Here is a 15,994-nt window from a genome sequence, read left to right on the forward strand (position 1 = left end):
AGTCAATTTTTAGTACTACGAAAATAAATCTTTGGATTTACTGGCTGAGTCGTTTTTTGGATTTTTTCTTACTGTGTGGTGAATTATATTTCCACGTAGATGTTTATCCAACACAACAAGATAGTTCTGGTCAGAGGTCATGCTACCAAGGGCCTTGGCTTCATCTGTGTCTTTCTGGAAAGGGTTAAGTTTTTGAAGTATTCTAGAAGCAGCAACTTGGTCCTCTGTACCTATTTTTACAAAGCACTATAAGCTAGATTCCTTCTCTAGTTCTAGGACAGACTTTCTTAGGGCCATTGTCCAGGGTCCCCTGGACCTCATTCTTCCTTCTCCCCATCAGTCCAAGCTATGGCAATCTACCCATGTAGTTAAGGCTACTGCAGCAACGATTCATAAGATGAACATACAGTTGTGTAAGTAAACTTACCTTTACAAAAGATGTTTAAATGATCATTGCTAAATTTATTTATTTATTATTTATTAACATTTGTTGACTGGGAAAGTCCACTGGGTCAGAAACCCATTTTCAGTGGAGGCCCAGGGAGAAAAGGTCCACCACACAAGCATTACAGAGAATCACAATGTTTAAAATACAATTAAAACTATTGCAGGTATAACATGCAGAAAACATATTACAATTTACATTTCTTTGGATTTACATTAAACTGAACTAGAAAAATCCTTACAATAGGTTATAATGTTACATCAATAAAAAAAGCATGAACTATGAAACAGTACTTTCATTGGTAAGATTATAGTATTCTGTATAGTAGGAATACAGTAGATAACGTGAAGACCGGGTTTTGCAAAGTTTTGTCATCTTAGTATTTGGTGAAATGTACTGTTTAAGGTGGTTTGCTCCCCAGGCAGGTGCAGGATGGATTGTTTAGATAATGTGTTTTTTGAGCTACTTTAAAAGTTTTTGGGTGGTCAATTTGGGTTATTTCAGATGGAAGGTTATTCCATAGTCTGGCTATGGTACGGGAGAACAGACATTGTCCAGCTGTTTTGTTGGGTTTAGTTACAGTAAGCATCAGTTTACAGGAAGATCTTAGTGTTCTTGTGGGGGTGTATGTTTGTAGGATTGAGTTGAGGGCAGGGCAGTCATTAGGTTTAGAAATTAGTTTGTGGGTAGTTGGGTGTATTGTAGATGGTGGGAAAACTCTAGCCACGTTAGCTCGGTGATAGGATGGCAGTGATGAGAACGGTGTGTTTTTTTGGAGGCAAATTTAGATATTTTATTGTAATAGGATTGTAATTTATTACTAAGCATTGCGTGCAGATTAGTAAAAATGGCACTACCATATAGAAGGGAGGGGATGAGTAGGGTATTGGCTAGTTCTGTTTTGGTATATTTATCCAGGAAGAGCTTGTGGCAATATAGTTTGTCTAGTTTGAAGTGGGTTTTCTTTATTGTAGTTAGGATGTGTGGTTCGTATGTGAGCTTATCTATTGTTATACCTAGTAGTTTGGCTGTTTTCTCTAGTTCTATTTCTGTGCAGTCTTTAGCAAGGATTTTGAAGTCAATGTCAGGTGATTTTGTAGAGAAAAGTAAAAGTTTAGTTTTTTGGGGGTTTAGCATAAGTTGTGCATCAATAAACCTTGATTCGATAGACGTAAAGGCCTGTTGTGCAACTGTAAGTCTGAGAAATTGTTGGATATGAATATCAGTGTTGAATCATTGGTGTATTGGATGAGATTCTGGATTAGGGGGGCTTTGTGCAAGTCATTGATGAAAATATTGAACAGTAGTGGACCTAAAATGTATCCTTGCGGTACTCCTATATTGTTAGGTTGGTAATAGGATTGTATATTCAACCACCTTACTGATTGTTCCCTGTTCTGTAGGTAAGAGGTAAACCAGTTGAGGGATTTTGGGGAGCAACCTAGTCTTGATAGTCGGTTTACTAGCTTAGTATGCGACACTGTGTCAAAAGCCTTAGATAGGTCTAGTAAGATTACTGAGGTAGGATGACCTGCATCTAAGGCTTTGTTGGCAGTGTCAGTGAAAGATAGTAGGGCAGTAATAGTGCTATGCCCTGGCTGGAACCCATGTTGTGTATGGGATAGAAGAGCGTTACATGAGAGGTGTTTACGTAGTTGTGAGTGAACACATTTTTCCAAGATTTTCGACAGTGGGGAGAGTATAGAGATAGGGCAGTAGTTAGAAAGATCATGGGAGTTTCCCCCTTTATGTAGTGGGGTAACGATGGATTTTTTTTCCATATAAGAGGAACATAGGATTCAGAGAGAGAGCGATTTATGAGAATGGCAACTGGATATCCTATTCCGCTAGCTGCTAGTTGCAGATATTCTGGGGGAAGATTATGTGCAGACAGTGAGCGAGATTTGAGGTGTTTTAGGAGTTTCAAGATCAGAGAGGTGGGTACAGGTTGGACAGTGAAGGAGTTGGCTGGTTGCGTATTAGAGTAATCTGCAGGGGAGGCGGTGTGTTCTCTTGGTGGTGGAAAGTGTGTGTTTGGGCTGGATGGGCAGTCTTTGAGTAGCTTTTGAATAGTAGAGATGAAATGGGTATTAAAATCTTGGGAAATTTCTTGTGGGTTTTTTCTGGTGCAGGGGATGGGTTTTGGATGGTGCCTGGGTTAAGTAGAAAGGTGACAGATTTCCAAACTTTTTTGGGATTGTTATATGAGGTAGATAGTTTAGCAGAAAAATAATCTTTTTTATCTTGTGTCACTAGCTTTTTGGATTTGTTATGGAGTTGTTTGTAGTGGAGCTAGTTTTGTTTTGCTCTGTCTCTCAGCCATATTTTCCATGCTTTGTTTATAAGAAAGATAGTTTGTTTGGTTAGTTTTGTTAGCCAGGGCCATGGTTAGTTTTGGTTCATTTAGTACATTTTGGAGCTAGGCTATTGAGAGTATTTAAAAAGAGTTTGTTGAAATTGTCAACGGCTTCATCTAAGGGGAGTATTTTTAATTGGTTCCAGTTTTGAGAGTTTAGGATACTTATAAACTTATTTTGGTTAAAGTGGGCAAAGTTCCTGGAGGTTCAATAAGAGTGCATTTTGATTGTTTGAGGGTGAGTCCTATAGGTATATGCTGGAAGGTGGTTACTTAAGGTATTTGGTAGGGTGCCTGAGTTTAAGTAGTTTTGGGGATGGGTTACAAATATCCAGTCTAGGGTTGATTCAGAGTCTGTTGATAGTGAGTGGGAGTAGTGATGAGTTGGCTAAAACTGTGAAGGTTTATGCTGTTTGCTGGGGAGGGGGTGTCTAAGTTTAACAACTTAATATTGGTGTCTCCTAGAATTGTAGTTTCATGCAATATATTCTGATTTATCCAAGATAAAAAGTCTTCGGGTATGTGGATATTATGGCCTGGGGGAATATAAATTAGTGGTATGCACATTTGTTTGTTCCTATTTATGTGAAAGGATGTAAGTAGGAGCTCAGGGTTACTGAAAGTGGGGATGGGCTTTGTATAGGTTATTTGTAGTGAGTTTTGATAGATTAATGCTCCACCACCACCCTTTTTATGAAGTCTGTCTGAACAAATTATATTATATCCTGTAGGAAGAATTTCAGTGTCAGCAATGTGTGGTTTTAGCCATGTTTCTGTTAACTGCAATAATATTTGGGGTGTGGGTAGTAATCCAGGCATGGAATTCAGTAATTGTATTGCAAATGCTCTGAGTATGTGGAGGGAGAGAACAACTGAGTAGCTGTTCCCTCCCTCCACCCTCCTTATTTTTGTATGTTTGTATTACCAGGGTGAGAACCTTTTTATTTTTATTTCCCTCACATTGTCCTTGCCAGAGCTTTAGCCTCTCTCTCTCTCTCTCTCTCTCTCTCTCTTTCCGTCCCTCTCTATTAGCAGGAAAACACTCTGATGGGCTTGGCACCCAAACCTGACTTTTTAGGTAGCTCAGCTTGAGTTGACTAATGGTTTGAGTGTATGGAATGTGTCCTGAAAGCTTTGAAAACTGGCCAGCTGTAATTCCTTAGCAGAATATAACCCTTATAGCTAAGGTTACTGCACCAGTGATCATTTGAACATTTACTGTTATAGTACGCTTACTTATACAAGTGTACTTTTCCTCTGACAAATGCCAGGACATACCAGTCTGGCTGCTCTGGGTAACTGTTGTGTGTGCTATTTTTGGTGAGTATATTGTTCTGGCACTGTGGTTTTTTTGTGGAACAGGTTGATTGGCTTTGCCTATGTGTGGTTGTGACCACCATTTCATGCTTCTGCTGTACTGACTACACATACATATTGTAGTGTAGATGCTGCTACATCATTGCACATACATGTGGCAGTATAGCATATGTGACTGGCTGTGTGTACTGTCTCAGATTTCCTTTTTGAAATGCATGTGCAGGTGTAGCTTTGAACTGTTGTTTTTCATTTTCATACCTGCATGTGATAGCTGTGTATGTCCCTTGTGTCTTTCAGTATGGGCAGAGCAGGAGGAGGTTACTGACAGCTGCCACAGAAGGCAGAAGACACTAGTGGCATAGTGAGGGTTAATGCATTCCTAAATTGTCACCTGTTATACATCGTATACCAGCTGTGACTCATCATCACTAATCATGACCTTTTCTGTATGTCTCCCTTGTGCAGGTCACAGTGGCACCTCAGAGCTGCAGGTATATCAGCCTCTGCAGGTCGCTGCTCTGGCCAAGGCTATTTCTGAGATGGGTGAGCTAGGCAGAAGTGCCTATTCTGGCTCATAGATGACAGAGCTTGATATGATATTATGACTGCTTGTTTGCAAAGAGATAAAAATATGATTTTACTTTTTCTCATACATTAGCCAAACAACCAATTTCTATTTAAAAAATCATGTAATCATATTGGCCTTGTGCTAGTATTTTGCAGCTGCATTGTATATGTTTGGGAGGGTGAAGTATAACAACTTATCAGACAGATAATGGAGGATAAGCTTTACTTAAACTTAAGTGTGTGACTGCATAATCTGTAAGAGTAAAGACTAATTACGTGTACTTTACTGCATAACATTTCAGATCATAAACAAAGAGGAGTGTCCAGTGACAGGCGACAACATCCACCAGGAGATGGGCAGTTTCGAGAACATAATTTTCAGGGAAGACATCATGGAGACCCAGGACAATCAGGCCATAGACAAAATGAAACCTATAATAAGGGGAGTCAGTCAGGTAAGACAGAGGGAGCTGTAGCTGTATGGTGTTACGATAAAATAAATTTCAGACCATATTTGAGTTGTGTTGCACATTATAAGATTAAATAAGATCCCGTGCATTTAGTAAAGTGTTAAACCAAAGGCTGAGTGTATGTTATTTTTAGAGACATGATTTAAAGTTCTGTGTAAAGTAGGAAACCATGATATCCAAGAATCTGTATGATGCCATTGGCTTGTCATGTCATGAGACCATGCATCTGTATCAGGTACTACATAGCAAGACTTGATTGCAAAGTGATATCACAGTAAGAAGCCAGGGGCATGCATTTTATGCCCTAATCACACTAACACAATCCACTAGACAAGAGGAATCTTGATGAGTGAATGGGAGATCATAGGTTTACCCTGGCTATCACTTCTGTGTCACTGTTAGACAGAGGCACAGTATACTAACCTCAAAAAAAGGCATAGCAAAATTAATTTAAAATGGGTGGCGAAAGCCAAACACACTCTGGCTAGGCTTATAAATGCCCTAGGGCAGATAGCCTAGTATGAACCTATGAACCTATGAACCTATGAGGGATGTAAACTGATTCAACGGATCTGTCAGAGTTTTCAGACTACCTTCTCCAAGTTTTGTTAGGGGTTTAATGGTACCCATACAGACTTCTTTAAAAAGTAAAATAAACAGACCCAGGAAGCTTCTGGTAAGGTAACATTTAAACAATGGCAGAGATGTTCCAAAAAGAAAGGTGTAACCCAACAGAACAAAGGACTGACTGATGAGTCTGAAGGACTGTCTATGAGACTCCTTTCTTCCTTTCCAGTCTGGTAAACCCTTAATCCTTCCAGAAAGACTGAAACTCTTTTTCTCTCTTTGGCAGTAGATCGTTTCAGACAGATGGGTTCTGAAAGTATTAGTCCGTGATGGTTACAGATGGCAGTGTGAGTTTCTTCCCCCATTTTGGGGAATTCCTACTCCTGTCTGACCAACTTCTCATTTCCTTCTTGTCATTTAGCATCTGCTGCCTCAGGGAGTGATAGAAGCAATCCCCTCCTGCTCAGTTTGGAGAAGGGTTTTATTCAAGAATGTTTACTATGCCAAAGAAAGAAGATTCTTGGAAGACAAATTCTGGATATTTCCTTTCTGTACCTGTCTGTGGTAGAATCTATGTTTAAAATGTTATCCCTTCACAACTTCTTAACAATGTATTCCCCATTTGAGTTTTATGATGACCTTAGATTCAAAGGTTGTACATAACCACCTTCCTATAGATCCAGATTTGAGATGTTTCTTAAAGTTTTCTCTGACTGGAAAATATCAGTTCTCTGCAATACCCTTTGGTCTTCCCACTTCCCAAGAGTATTCACAAAGTTTCTAGCTCCTGGGATAGCCTACTGCAGACTGCAAGTTATTCACATTTTTCCTTATTTAGATGCCTTCCTTATCTTTGCAGAGTCTTTATTAAAATGTCAGAAGTCTCTCACCCCAGTAGGACTCTCCTACACAGACTCTGGTTCCTGGAGAACATACAGAAGTCTTCCTGCGGTGTCTCATGGGCACCTAAGTCCAAGGTGCCTTCCTTCCATAGAGAAAAATAAATCTGTAACTAGATTTATTCCTGAGTTTTTCCACTTGAACTGCTGTCTCAGCCAGGGAATTTTTCAGGATGTTGGGTCTCTCGGTAATTCTTATGATTCCTCTTGCAAGAGTCCATATAAGAAAAACCTAATCCGTCCCCTGATATATCAGATTCCAGTTTGAGGGAGATTTTGTGGTGGAGACATCATTTTTTTTTTAGAATTCTGGTCTCTCATTTTCCCTCCCAGCTCCAACAGTTAGTCACAACAGATACCTTGGACTTTGCTTGGGGAATAATGGCTACAGGCATAAAAGTGCTAGGTCTTTGGAACAGAAAAGACAGATCAAAACACAGAAACACAAAAGAGATGGCACTTATAAATGCTCTCAACTCTGTCAGTCATTTGTGGTTCCCAGGACTTCTGTAAGTGTTTACAGACAGCATTGCAGTGATGTGGTACATAAATGAGCAAGGGGGAAGTAGAGCTTACCTTCCGTACAGACTAGCCATGGTAGTCTGTGTTATAGTATTTCAGTACAGTCCCACTCTAGAGGCATCTTACATAGGTTCATAGGTTCATAGGTTCATACTAGGCTATCTGCCCTGGGGCAATTATAAGCCTAGCCCGATTCTGTATGGCTTACGCCACCCCTTGATTTGAGTATACTGTGCCCTTTTTAAGGTTTAGTTTACTGTGCCTCTGTCTAATAGTGACACGGGAGTAATCCCTGGGACAAACCTACGATCCCCCATCCACCTATCGAGATTCTTCTTGAAGAGATTCAGTGAGGTGCTCTGCCTCACATGAACTGGAATTTTATTCCAGAGCGAAGGGAGCCTCTGGTTTATGAACCTGTCCCTCCAGCAAGTTCTATTTATTTCTGTGCTGAGGTTCAAGTCCCTCGAGCGTGTGGCTCTAAGGGATTTAGATTTACTGAGGTGGAGCATGTCCATTAATTCTGGATTTGGCATAGCTTTGTATGTCAGGCATAGATCGCCTCGAAGTAGGCGGTATGCAACTGAGTAGAGCTGGAGTTTTTAACCGAGCAGCATATGGCATCTGTTTGAGACCCTTGATCCTCTTGGTGAGATACTTTTGGGGTCTTTCTAATTGCTGCAGGTGTCGGGTAAGGTACATCCCAAAAGGGGCATTGTATTCTATGATGGGCCTGATGAGGGATGAATAAAGGGGCACGATTACCTCTCTTGATCTAGATGTGAAACCCTTCGTGATGAGGTGGGCTATGTAGAAGGTCTTTCTAACCACTTTGGCAATGTGGTTTTCAAAGGAGAGATTGCTATCATCTTGGGTCCCCAGGTCCCTAATAACTTTCTCTGTACTTAATGGGTTTCCGCCTATGTGGTAATTTGTGGGTACATTGTTTTTGCCAAAGGGTATGACTATACATTTTTTTGCATTTAGCTTTAAACCATGGCGCTGGCACCAGTTATCTGTCTCTGTGAGACCTTTTTGAAGGATGTTTGTGTCAGCTGGAGAGTTGATTATGGCGCCCAGTTTGCAGTCGTCTGCGAACTTGGTGAGCCATAGTCCTCCCACGTTTGCTTGTACCTTGGAAAAGTATGTACCGAACAAGAGTGGTCCCAGGACAGAACCCTGTGGGACGCCACTTGTGACTGGTTTCGAGTCTGACATGGCTCCAGCAACTCTCACTCTGTGGGTTTTGTCTTTGAGCCAGTTTGCGACCCATCTTGTGACATAGGGGTTTATATTTAAGCTGGATAGCTTATCTATGATGCCCGAGTGGGGTATTGTGTCAAATGCCTTTGCAAGGTCCAGATAGGCTGTGTGGACTACCTTTCCCTCATCTATGGCTTTGGTGACTGTTTTGAAGAAGTCAGCCAGGTTCAAAAGGCAGGATCTGCCCTTGACAAAGCTGAACTGGGTAGGATCTAGTGTCTGTAGGTCCCCAATGTCTTTGTTTATGAGCTCCATGATGATCCTCTCCATAGCCTTGCAGACTAAGCTAGTCAGGCTTATGAGGCGATAGTTTCCAGGGTCCGTAGAGGCTCCACCTTTGTGGAGTGGGACCACTGTTGCTGTACGCCATTCTGTGGGCACATATCCTGTAGTGAGGCTGAGATTGTATAGCTGTTTTATTTGAGGGATTAGTTCCTCTTGGAGTTCATGTAGGACACAACCTGGGACGCCATCTGGTCCCATGGAAGCAGTGTTTTTTGCTTTGGAGAGGGCAGCCTTCACCTGAGCTTCAGAGATGTTTTGGAGGCAGCCCTCTGCTGGGATAGATACTTGCTCTTTTGGGGGGGGAGGGGGTGGAGAAGTTTGCACTGAACGTGTCTGCCAGGATATTGGCAATGTCTGTGGGTTCAGTGTATTTTTTGTAATTTAGAATAAACTCGGAACAAGTCTGGGAGTTGCATCCCAGGTTTCTAACATAACTGAAAAAAGCCTTATGATTGTCTTTGGTGTCCTGTGCAATATTTCTCTCGAAGCTGGCCTTGGAGGATTTTATGAGGGATCGTAATTTTATGCTAGTACTGATCAGAGATGCCTTCCCTATTAGGGATTTTGCTCTATCATGTAGTAACTTCCTCCTTCTGTTGTACAGTTTATTTATGGCAGGGGATCACCAGACTGGACGCCTGCCTTTGGATGATTGGGTCTTGGTTTTGTTTGGGATAGCATGATCCATGCATTCCTGGAGATGTCCGTAGAATGCGTTTATATAGGATTCTGCAGTTTGGGCCGTAGTTTCCACTGGCCCTGGGGCCTTGAAGGATTCCACTTCGGTTTTGAGAAGTGAGAAGTTCGCTTTTGAGAAGTTTTTCACTGTTGTTTTCTGGGCTGGGGTGGGGTCGGGATGTGGACATCCAGTGAAATTAATTTATGGTCTGATCTTACCAATGAGGGATATACTTCTGGTGTGGAGTATAGAGTCCCCATGTTGGTAATGATCAGGTCTAGTATGTTGTCCCCTCTTGTGGGAGTGGTGACTAGTTGTTCCATAGCATTTGAGTTTATAATTTCCAGGAACCTTTGGGCTAAGGTGCTGGGGCTTGAGTAGTGCTCCCAGTCAATGTTTGGGTAGTTGAAGTCGCCCAATATAATGGTGTTCTGAGAGATCTTCATGTTCTCCAATGTTTTCAGGAAAGCAGAGTGGGATTCCTGACTTTGAGAGGGTGGTCTGTAGGATGCTATAAACTGAAAAGCAGTATTGCCCACTGTTAGTTGCACATGGATGGTCTCCGATACTTCGTGGAATGCCACTAACCTGGAGGTGTGGATATCCTTGATAAATATGAAAACTCCCCTCCTTTTGTGGTTCGGTCCGGGTTTTGGGGCCGAAAAGCATGATATGAGGTATAGCCTGGTAGTGCTGGGGTGCTCTCTGGAGCCTTGAACCAGGTTTCTGTCACTGCACAGATATCGATGTTCTCCATACTGAGGAGAGCTTCGAGTGCATGCATCTTGAGGTTAAGACTTATGGCATTTAGCAGCATTACCCTTAGTTTCTTGTTCCTTGTGCTGTCTATGGGGGTGGGTTTGACTTTTGAGCCTTGCCTAAAAAAGGCACTATGGGGGTGGCAAGAGCCTTTGCCAATATCTGAAAGCCCAGTGGTGACAGGTGCAAGCCGTCCCTAGCGAACAACGTGGCTTGTCGAGCATGTCATCCCAGGCTGACAGACACTGGATCCCCTTTGAATGACACCAACATTTTAGCCAATTGTTAAAATCGATCATTTTGTCTTTGTACTGTGGCATCATTCTAGGTGAGGGTAAGATGCTGCTCAAAGTCAGGGTCATACCAGCCTGGGCTACATGATCAGAGAGCTCCTCTATGTCTCTTTTCATGTAGTCCAGGGAGGTACATCTCAGGTCATTCACACCAGCATGTACAGTGACTGAGTCATATTTGTATTTGCTTTGGAGTGACTTGAGTGCTTGCGTTATGTGGCGGATCCTAGCACCCGACAGGCAGCTCACCATGACCTTCTCTTTATTCAGCCTGGTGAGCGGGACGTCAGTGTGTCTGACAATAGAGTCACCTATTACAAGAGTATCAGGTGTGTTATTCAGCCTTAAGGGCTGTGGCTGCTTGGCACACTGACTTTGTGGGTTATGTGTTGCGCATGTTTTGTTTTGAGGTAGCGTTTTCTTGAATGTCTGCTTTGGAGGTCTCTGTTGCTTAAGTAGATTTTTATTTAGAGCCTCCGAGTATGTTTTTGTGTATTTATGTGTTTGGTTCGACTGATGGGGTGGGAATATGTGATACTGGAATTGTGTTGTGTGAGGTTACCTTCTCCTCCTGACTGGTTACACCAGTTTTGAGATGAGAGAGCTCAGCCTCCAGTTTGGCTAAATAGTTGCATCTCTCACATATATTTGAACCTGTTTGGAGGAGGAGAGGGTTGTCCGTGTACATGAGACAGTTGTAACATTGCCTCAAAATTCCCAGATTCACCAGCTGGACTGGAGAGGAAACCATTGACTGACCTTTGGACATGCTAGAGAAATATAGGGAAACTGAATTTAAGACGGACCAATAGAGGACAGGGTAATCATAGAGAGTATAAGAGTAAGTAGTGCTTATGGTTTAATTGTGCTAACTTGCAGGATTACTTAATTGGACCAGTGAAGGGCCTTAGAATGAGAATATGGTGTTTAAATTGAGAGATAGAGCAGTTCTAAGGGAAAAAGTGAAGAGCAGACTTTGTGGAGCCAGGAATAGTTTAAACCCAATTAGGCGGCGCTGCCCGCTGTTGCGCTATGCTCAAAAACACGCAAAACCATGCAAAAGAGGGTTTTAAGAGAGGAAGATGAAGGAGTTTTGGAATTGACCCAAAATGGCCAATAAAACTACAGTTTCAAGTCAGTAACCACTCCCACAGGGGCAGGCAGGCTGCTCAATGTTTTTCACTGCCACTGATCAACAGAGAGACTTCCCTTTAGCCCAAGCAAAAAATGGCCTCACAGAAACTTACAAACTGTTCAAGAACAGCAAGCCTGTAACTGAACTTTTTTAAATCTCAAAAAAGTGGGAAAAAAGCAAGATTTTTTTTGTTTTTTTCAGAGATAGCAGAGGTTTACAAGTATCAACAAGTTACAACAGTGCAGTAAATGACCCCACACAAGACTGCTAGGCCAAAGACAGATAAAATGCAAGTTTTGAGAAAAAAACGATTTTAAAAATAAGTGCAAACAGGAAATTCAGTAAACAGCTCTAGGCTGTACTCTAAATACAGTTACTAATGCAGAAATCAAGTTTAACAAGCCAGAAAATGCTCAAAATAGGCGGCTATGTAGAAAAACTAAGCAAATAAACAGAGGAAAAATACTTAAAATCTCAAAAGTGGCTCCTTTCTTCTCTCAGCGTTTTCTCCTCTTGGTGGGTGTTTCACCAACAGCCAACAAGCCTGAAAAGACGCCAAAACCACGAGGTAACCAGGTTTTAAGAGAGGAAGATGAAGGAGTTTTGGAATTGACCCAAAATGGCCAATAAAACTACAGTTTCAAGTCAGTAACCACTCCCACAGGGGCAGGCAGGCTGCTCAATGTTTTTCACTGCCACTGATCAACAGAGAGACTTCCCTTTAGCCCAAGCAAAAAATGGCCTCACAGAAACTTACAAACAGTTCAAGAACAGCAAGCCTGTAACTGAACTTTTTTAAATCTCAGAAAAGTGGGAAAAAAGCAAGATTTTTGTTTTTTTGTTTTTTTCAGAGATAGCAGAGGTTCACAAGTATCAACAAGTTATAACAGTGCAGTAAATGACCCCACACAAGAGTGCTAGGCCAAAGACAGATGAAATGCAAGTTTTGAGAAAAAAACGATTTTAAAAATAAGTGCAAACAGGAAATTCAGTAAACATATGATCAGAGCAAAATTTAGTGGCAGACAAACTGAACAGGACCAGGTCTGACCCTCAGGAATGGAAATTGAATCAGGGAGTCTTCAAAGAATTGATCCATCTGTGGGGAACACCTCAAGTAGATCTTTTTGTCTCACTCACAACAATTAGTTGCAAAGCTCTGCTCCAGGACACCATGCAAGAAAGTCTGGAAGACAGATTATTTTTCTTTTTCTTGGACAGGAATGTCCTTGTATGCTTTTCTACCCTTTTCACTAATATCCTGAGTCATTCTGAAGATTCAGATGGACTCTCCAAGATCATTGTGGTGACTCCTCTTTAGTTCAGGTAACAGTGGTTCATCTTTCCTTTAGAAATTGTCAGGTGCAGTTGCCAGTGGCTTCCTCACAGACTGGATCTACTCACACAAGACAAGGGATGTTTGATACATCCTGATCCCCAACCAACTGCAGCTGTAACTGACTGCCTGGATGGTAGACTCTTAATATCTTTTACACACCTTTTTTCTGAGAATGTGCATCGGGTATTAAAGAAGGCAAGAAAACCTGTTACAAGAAAATCATATATTAGTAAATGTAAAGGATTTTATAGCATAAGCCAAAAATGCAGCATCCATTCTGTGATGCTGCATTATTTGTGTGAGGTACTATCCTCTGGCCTGTCTTCCTTCTCCATCAGGGTTCATTTACTGACCATTTCAGCATGTCTGCCCATGGATCCTCCTCTTTTAATGCAATCTCACTTCAAAATGTTTTCAAAAGGGGTGCTGCACACCAAGCCTCTTAGGAAACAAGTGACTTCTCCTTGGGATCTAAATACAGTTTGTGTAGGAAAAACTAACACTGCAGCTTCAAACTGAATTGAAGTTCTTAACATCAAAAACAATTTTAGTTAGTGCTCTGACCACTGCAAGAAGAGTATCTGATTTGTAAGCTGTTATAGTGGTACAGTGTTATCTCATTTTCCACAAAGATAGGGTTTTCTTAAGAACTAATCCTCGAATTATACTTAAAGTGGTATCCAACTTTACTTTGAGCCAAGCTATCCATCTCCCTGTTTTATTTCCAGAACCTAAAATGAGTGAGAAAGGATACTGCATAACTTGGATGTCCACAGACAAGTCAAGTAGTATCTTGAAAGAAAAACATTTTTAAGGATCTTTGATCAGTTCAGGTGTTCTTCGTGTTTTACTGTTGCAGTCACCACATTTGGGTTATCTGCTTGCAGTAGCCCTCAGTTGGCCAATTAACAAAGTCTTAGGTCCTGCGTCGGTTGCTGTCCCTTCTTCCATGACGTCATGTCATCAGGGGTATAAAACTTGCAGCCGATGCCATTACCCCAGTCTTTCTTGCTGTGCGGTGCCCGAAGTAGAAGCAGTTCGCAAGTGCCAGTCGACCGACTCCTGAAATTTTCTTTTTCGAGTTTCAGAACCAAAGTCTTCAACTAAAAGCTAAGTACCCCGTTGAGGAAACTTTTTCTTGCTCTAAACCGATGTCAGTAAAAGTAAATAATTGCATTACTTGTGGAAAGCAAATACCTCATAAAGATTTTCATTCGTACTGTATTCCTTGCCTAGGCCCTGACCACGACGTACCTCGCTGTCGGTTTTGTGCCTTATTTAAACCACAAACTATCCACCGTCGGTATATTTACGCTTCTAAATATTTTGGTGCTCTGTTCAATTATCCCGAAATGTCTTCGGTAAGCCATCCAACTACCGACCTTCCGAAAAAACGCAAAGATAAAGACAGAGACAGGCCGCTGAGGTCCAAAGCTGCAGACAACGCTTCTCCTAAGCCAGTCGCCAGTTTGCCGGTACTCAGTGAGGTGCTTTTGCAGCCCAATACCCGCTACTTCAGATTCGCAGGCCTCTACCGAGACCCATTCGAGGTACAGTATGCTGCGAGATGCTTCAACTGTGGAACCTGTGGATGTCTCTACCTTGGATGGGTCCAGAGCCGCTGTGCAGGCACCGGCTTCTGAGGGTGTATTCAGGCCTACTGACTTGCGTATTAAACCAACTCCGTCTTCTTCTTCAAAGCCTAAATCTCAAACCATGCCTGGAAAATTGACGCCCAGACCGCATGGCCAGACCCCCTATGCCTAAAAAACAAATGATAAGAATGGCTGAAAACCTTATTACTTTAATCAGGGGAAGCCAACCTTCCCTCTCTAAGAGACTTAGGACAGAGTTTGCTTATGATACTTCTGATCAGGATTCTGAATTTTCTGTTTCCTCTGATGGCCAGGATTTACCCTTATCTACCTATGAGGAGTCTAATGCTGAGGATTCTATTCCCTCTGCATCCCCCCCAGAGGATTTTTTTTTTTGGTGAAACCTTGCATACCCTCAGGGAGCATTTTCACTGGGAAAGTCAGGATTTCTCTGATTCTAAAAAGAGGCTTAGGGATATCTTACTCCTTCCCCAACACAGGCCTTTAGCCATACCTCCTGTACTAGACATTGTTGACGATGCCTTTTCAGAATGTAGCTTGGCCCCTGATTCTTTACCTCCTGCTCCCAGAAAACCTGATAGATATTACAGGGTCCCTGACTCTCACAAGTTCCTTTTTAAAAATTCTACTGCGGATCCTGAGACCATTTGACAGGGACCCAAGGGTATTAAAGCTACAACTGCCAAAAACCATACCCTCTCTGATAGAGACTCCAAGGCGCTGGATAGATGGGGCAAGAAGGAATACACTTCTGCAACTTTGGCCCTTAGGGCCTTAAACTGCCAGTTTCATATGTTAAAGTATCAGCAGCATATTATTGGATTGCTTAAACAGAAAATGTTGATTCCTGATTGTGCTGAAAATAAGGATTTATAGGATTTACTGCATTCAGCTGAACAAGTTGGAAAACATACTTTGCAATGTGGTTTTGATTCACTAGAGGCATCTTGCAGGGCTGCTGTCACTGGGTCTGTACTTATAAGGCATGCTTGGCTTAAGGAGCAATCCTTACCAGATCATGTTAAAGCAAAATTACTTGATGCTCCCTTAAACCAGGACCACTTGTTTGGCAACAAGGCAGAAGAAGTTCTTAAAAAAATGGAGGAAAAGGCTAAATCTATGCAAACTGTTAACGATTTCTTTACAAGTACAACCGCCAAGGTTTAGTAGGCATTGGCCTTCCAAGAATTGGTCCTTTCCTGCCTCTTCCAGACCTTCTCAGTCCAAACCCAGAGCTAGCAGAGCTCCCAGGCTTCAGTCCCAGGGTACACACAAGACTAAACAGTGGGGGGGGGGGGGGCTGCACTTCCAAATCTGGGAGTAATAAAACTCCCCCTATGGTAAACTGTCTCAATGACTTATTTTTAAAACTGCCAAGCACTTCTCAACTGACTGCCCCTTTGGGGGGAAAGATTGCTCTTCATGCAAAGAACTGGGAACTCATTACCCAGGACAAATGGGTCTTAAATATAGTGTTCCAGG

General features: G+C 42.0%; 1 protein-coding gene across 1 annotated transcript in view; it reads left to right on the top strand.

The window, feature by feature from the left end:
- The window catches only part of LOC122796296 (NFX1-type zinc finger-containing protein 1-like), a 609,414-nt gene that overhangs the window by 83,329 nt on the left and 510,091 nt on the right, over positions 1–15,994 (top strand). The window contains exon 3 of the mRNA XM_044064663.1: positions 4,988–5,140. Coding sequence (XP_043920598.1) covers positions 4,988–5,140 — 153 coding nt within the window. The remainder of the gene's footprint in view (positions 1–4,987; positions 5,141–15,994) is intronic.

This window comes from Protopterus annectens, chromosome 3.part0 (genome assembly GCF_019279795.1).
Source record: "Protopterus annectens isolate FY-2018-M chromosome 3.part0, PAN1.0, whole genome shotgun sequence".
Classification (NCBI taxonomy): Eukaryota; Metazoa; Chordata; order Ceratodontiformes; family Protopteridae; genus Protopterus; species Protopterus annectens.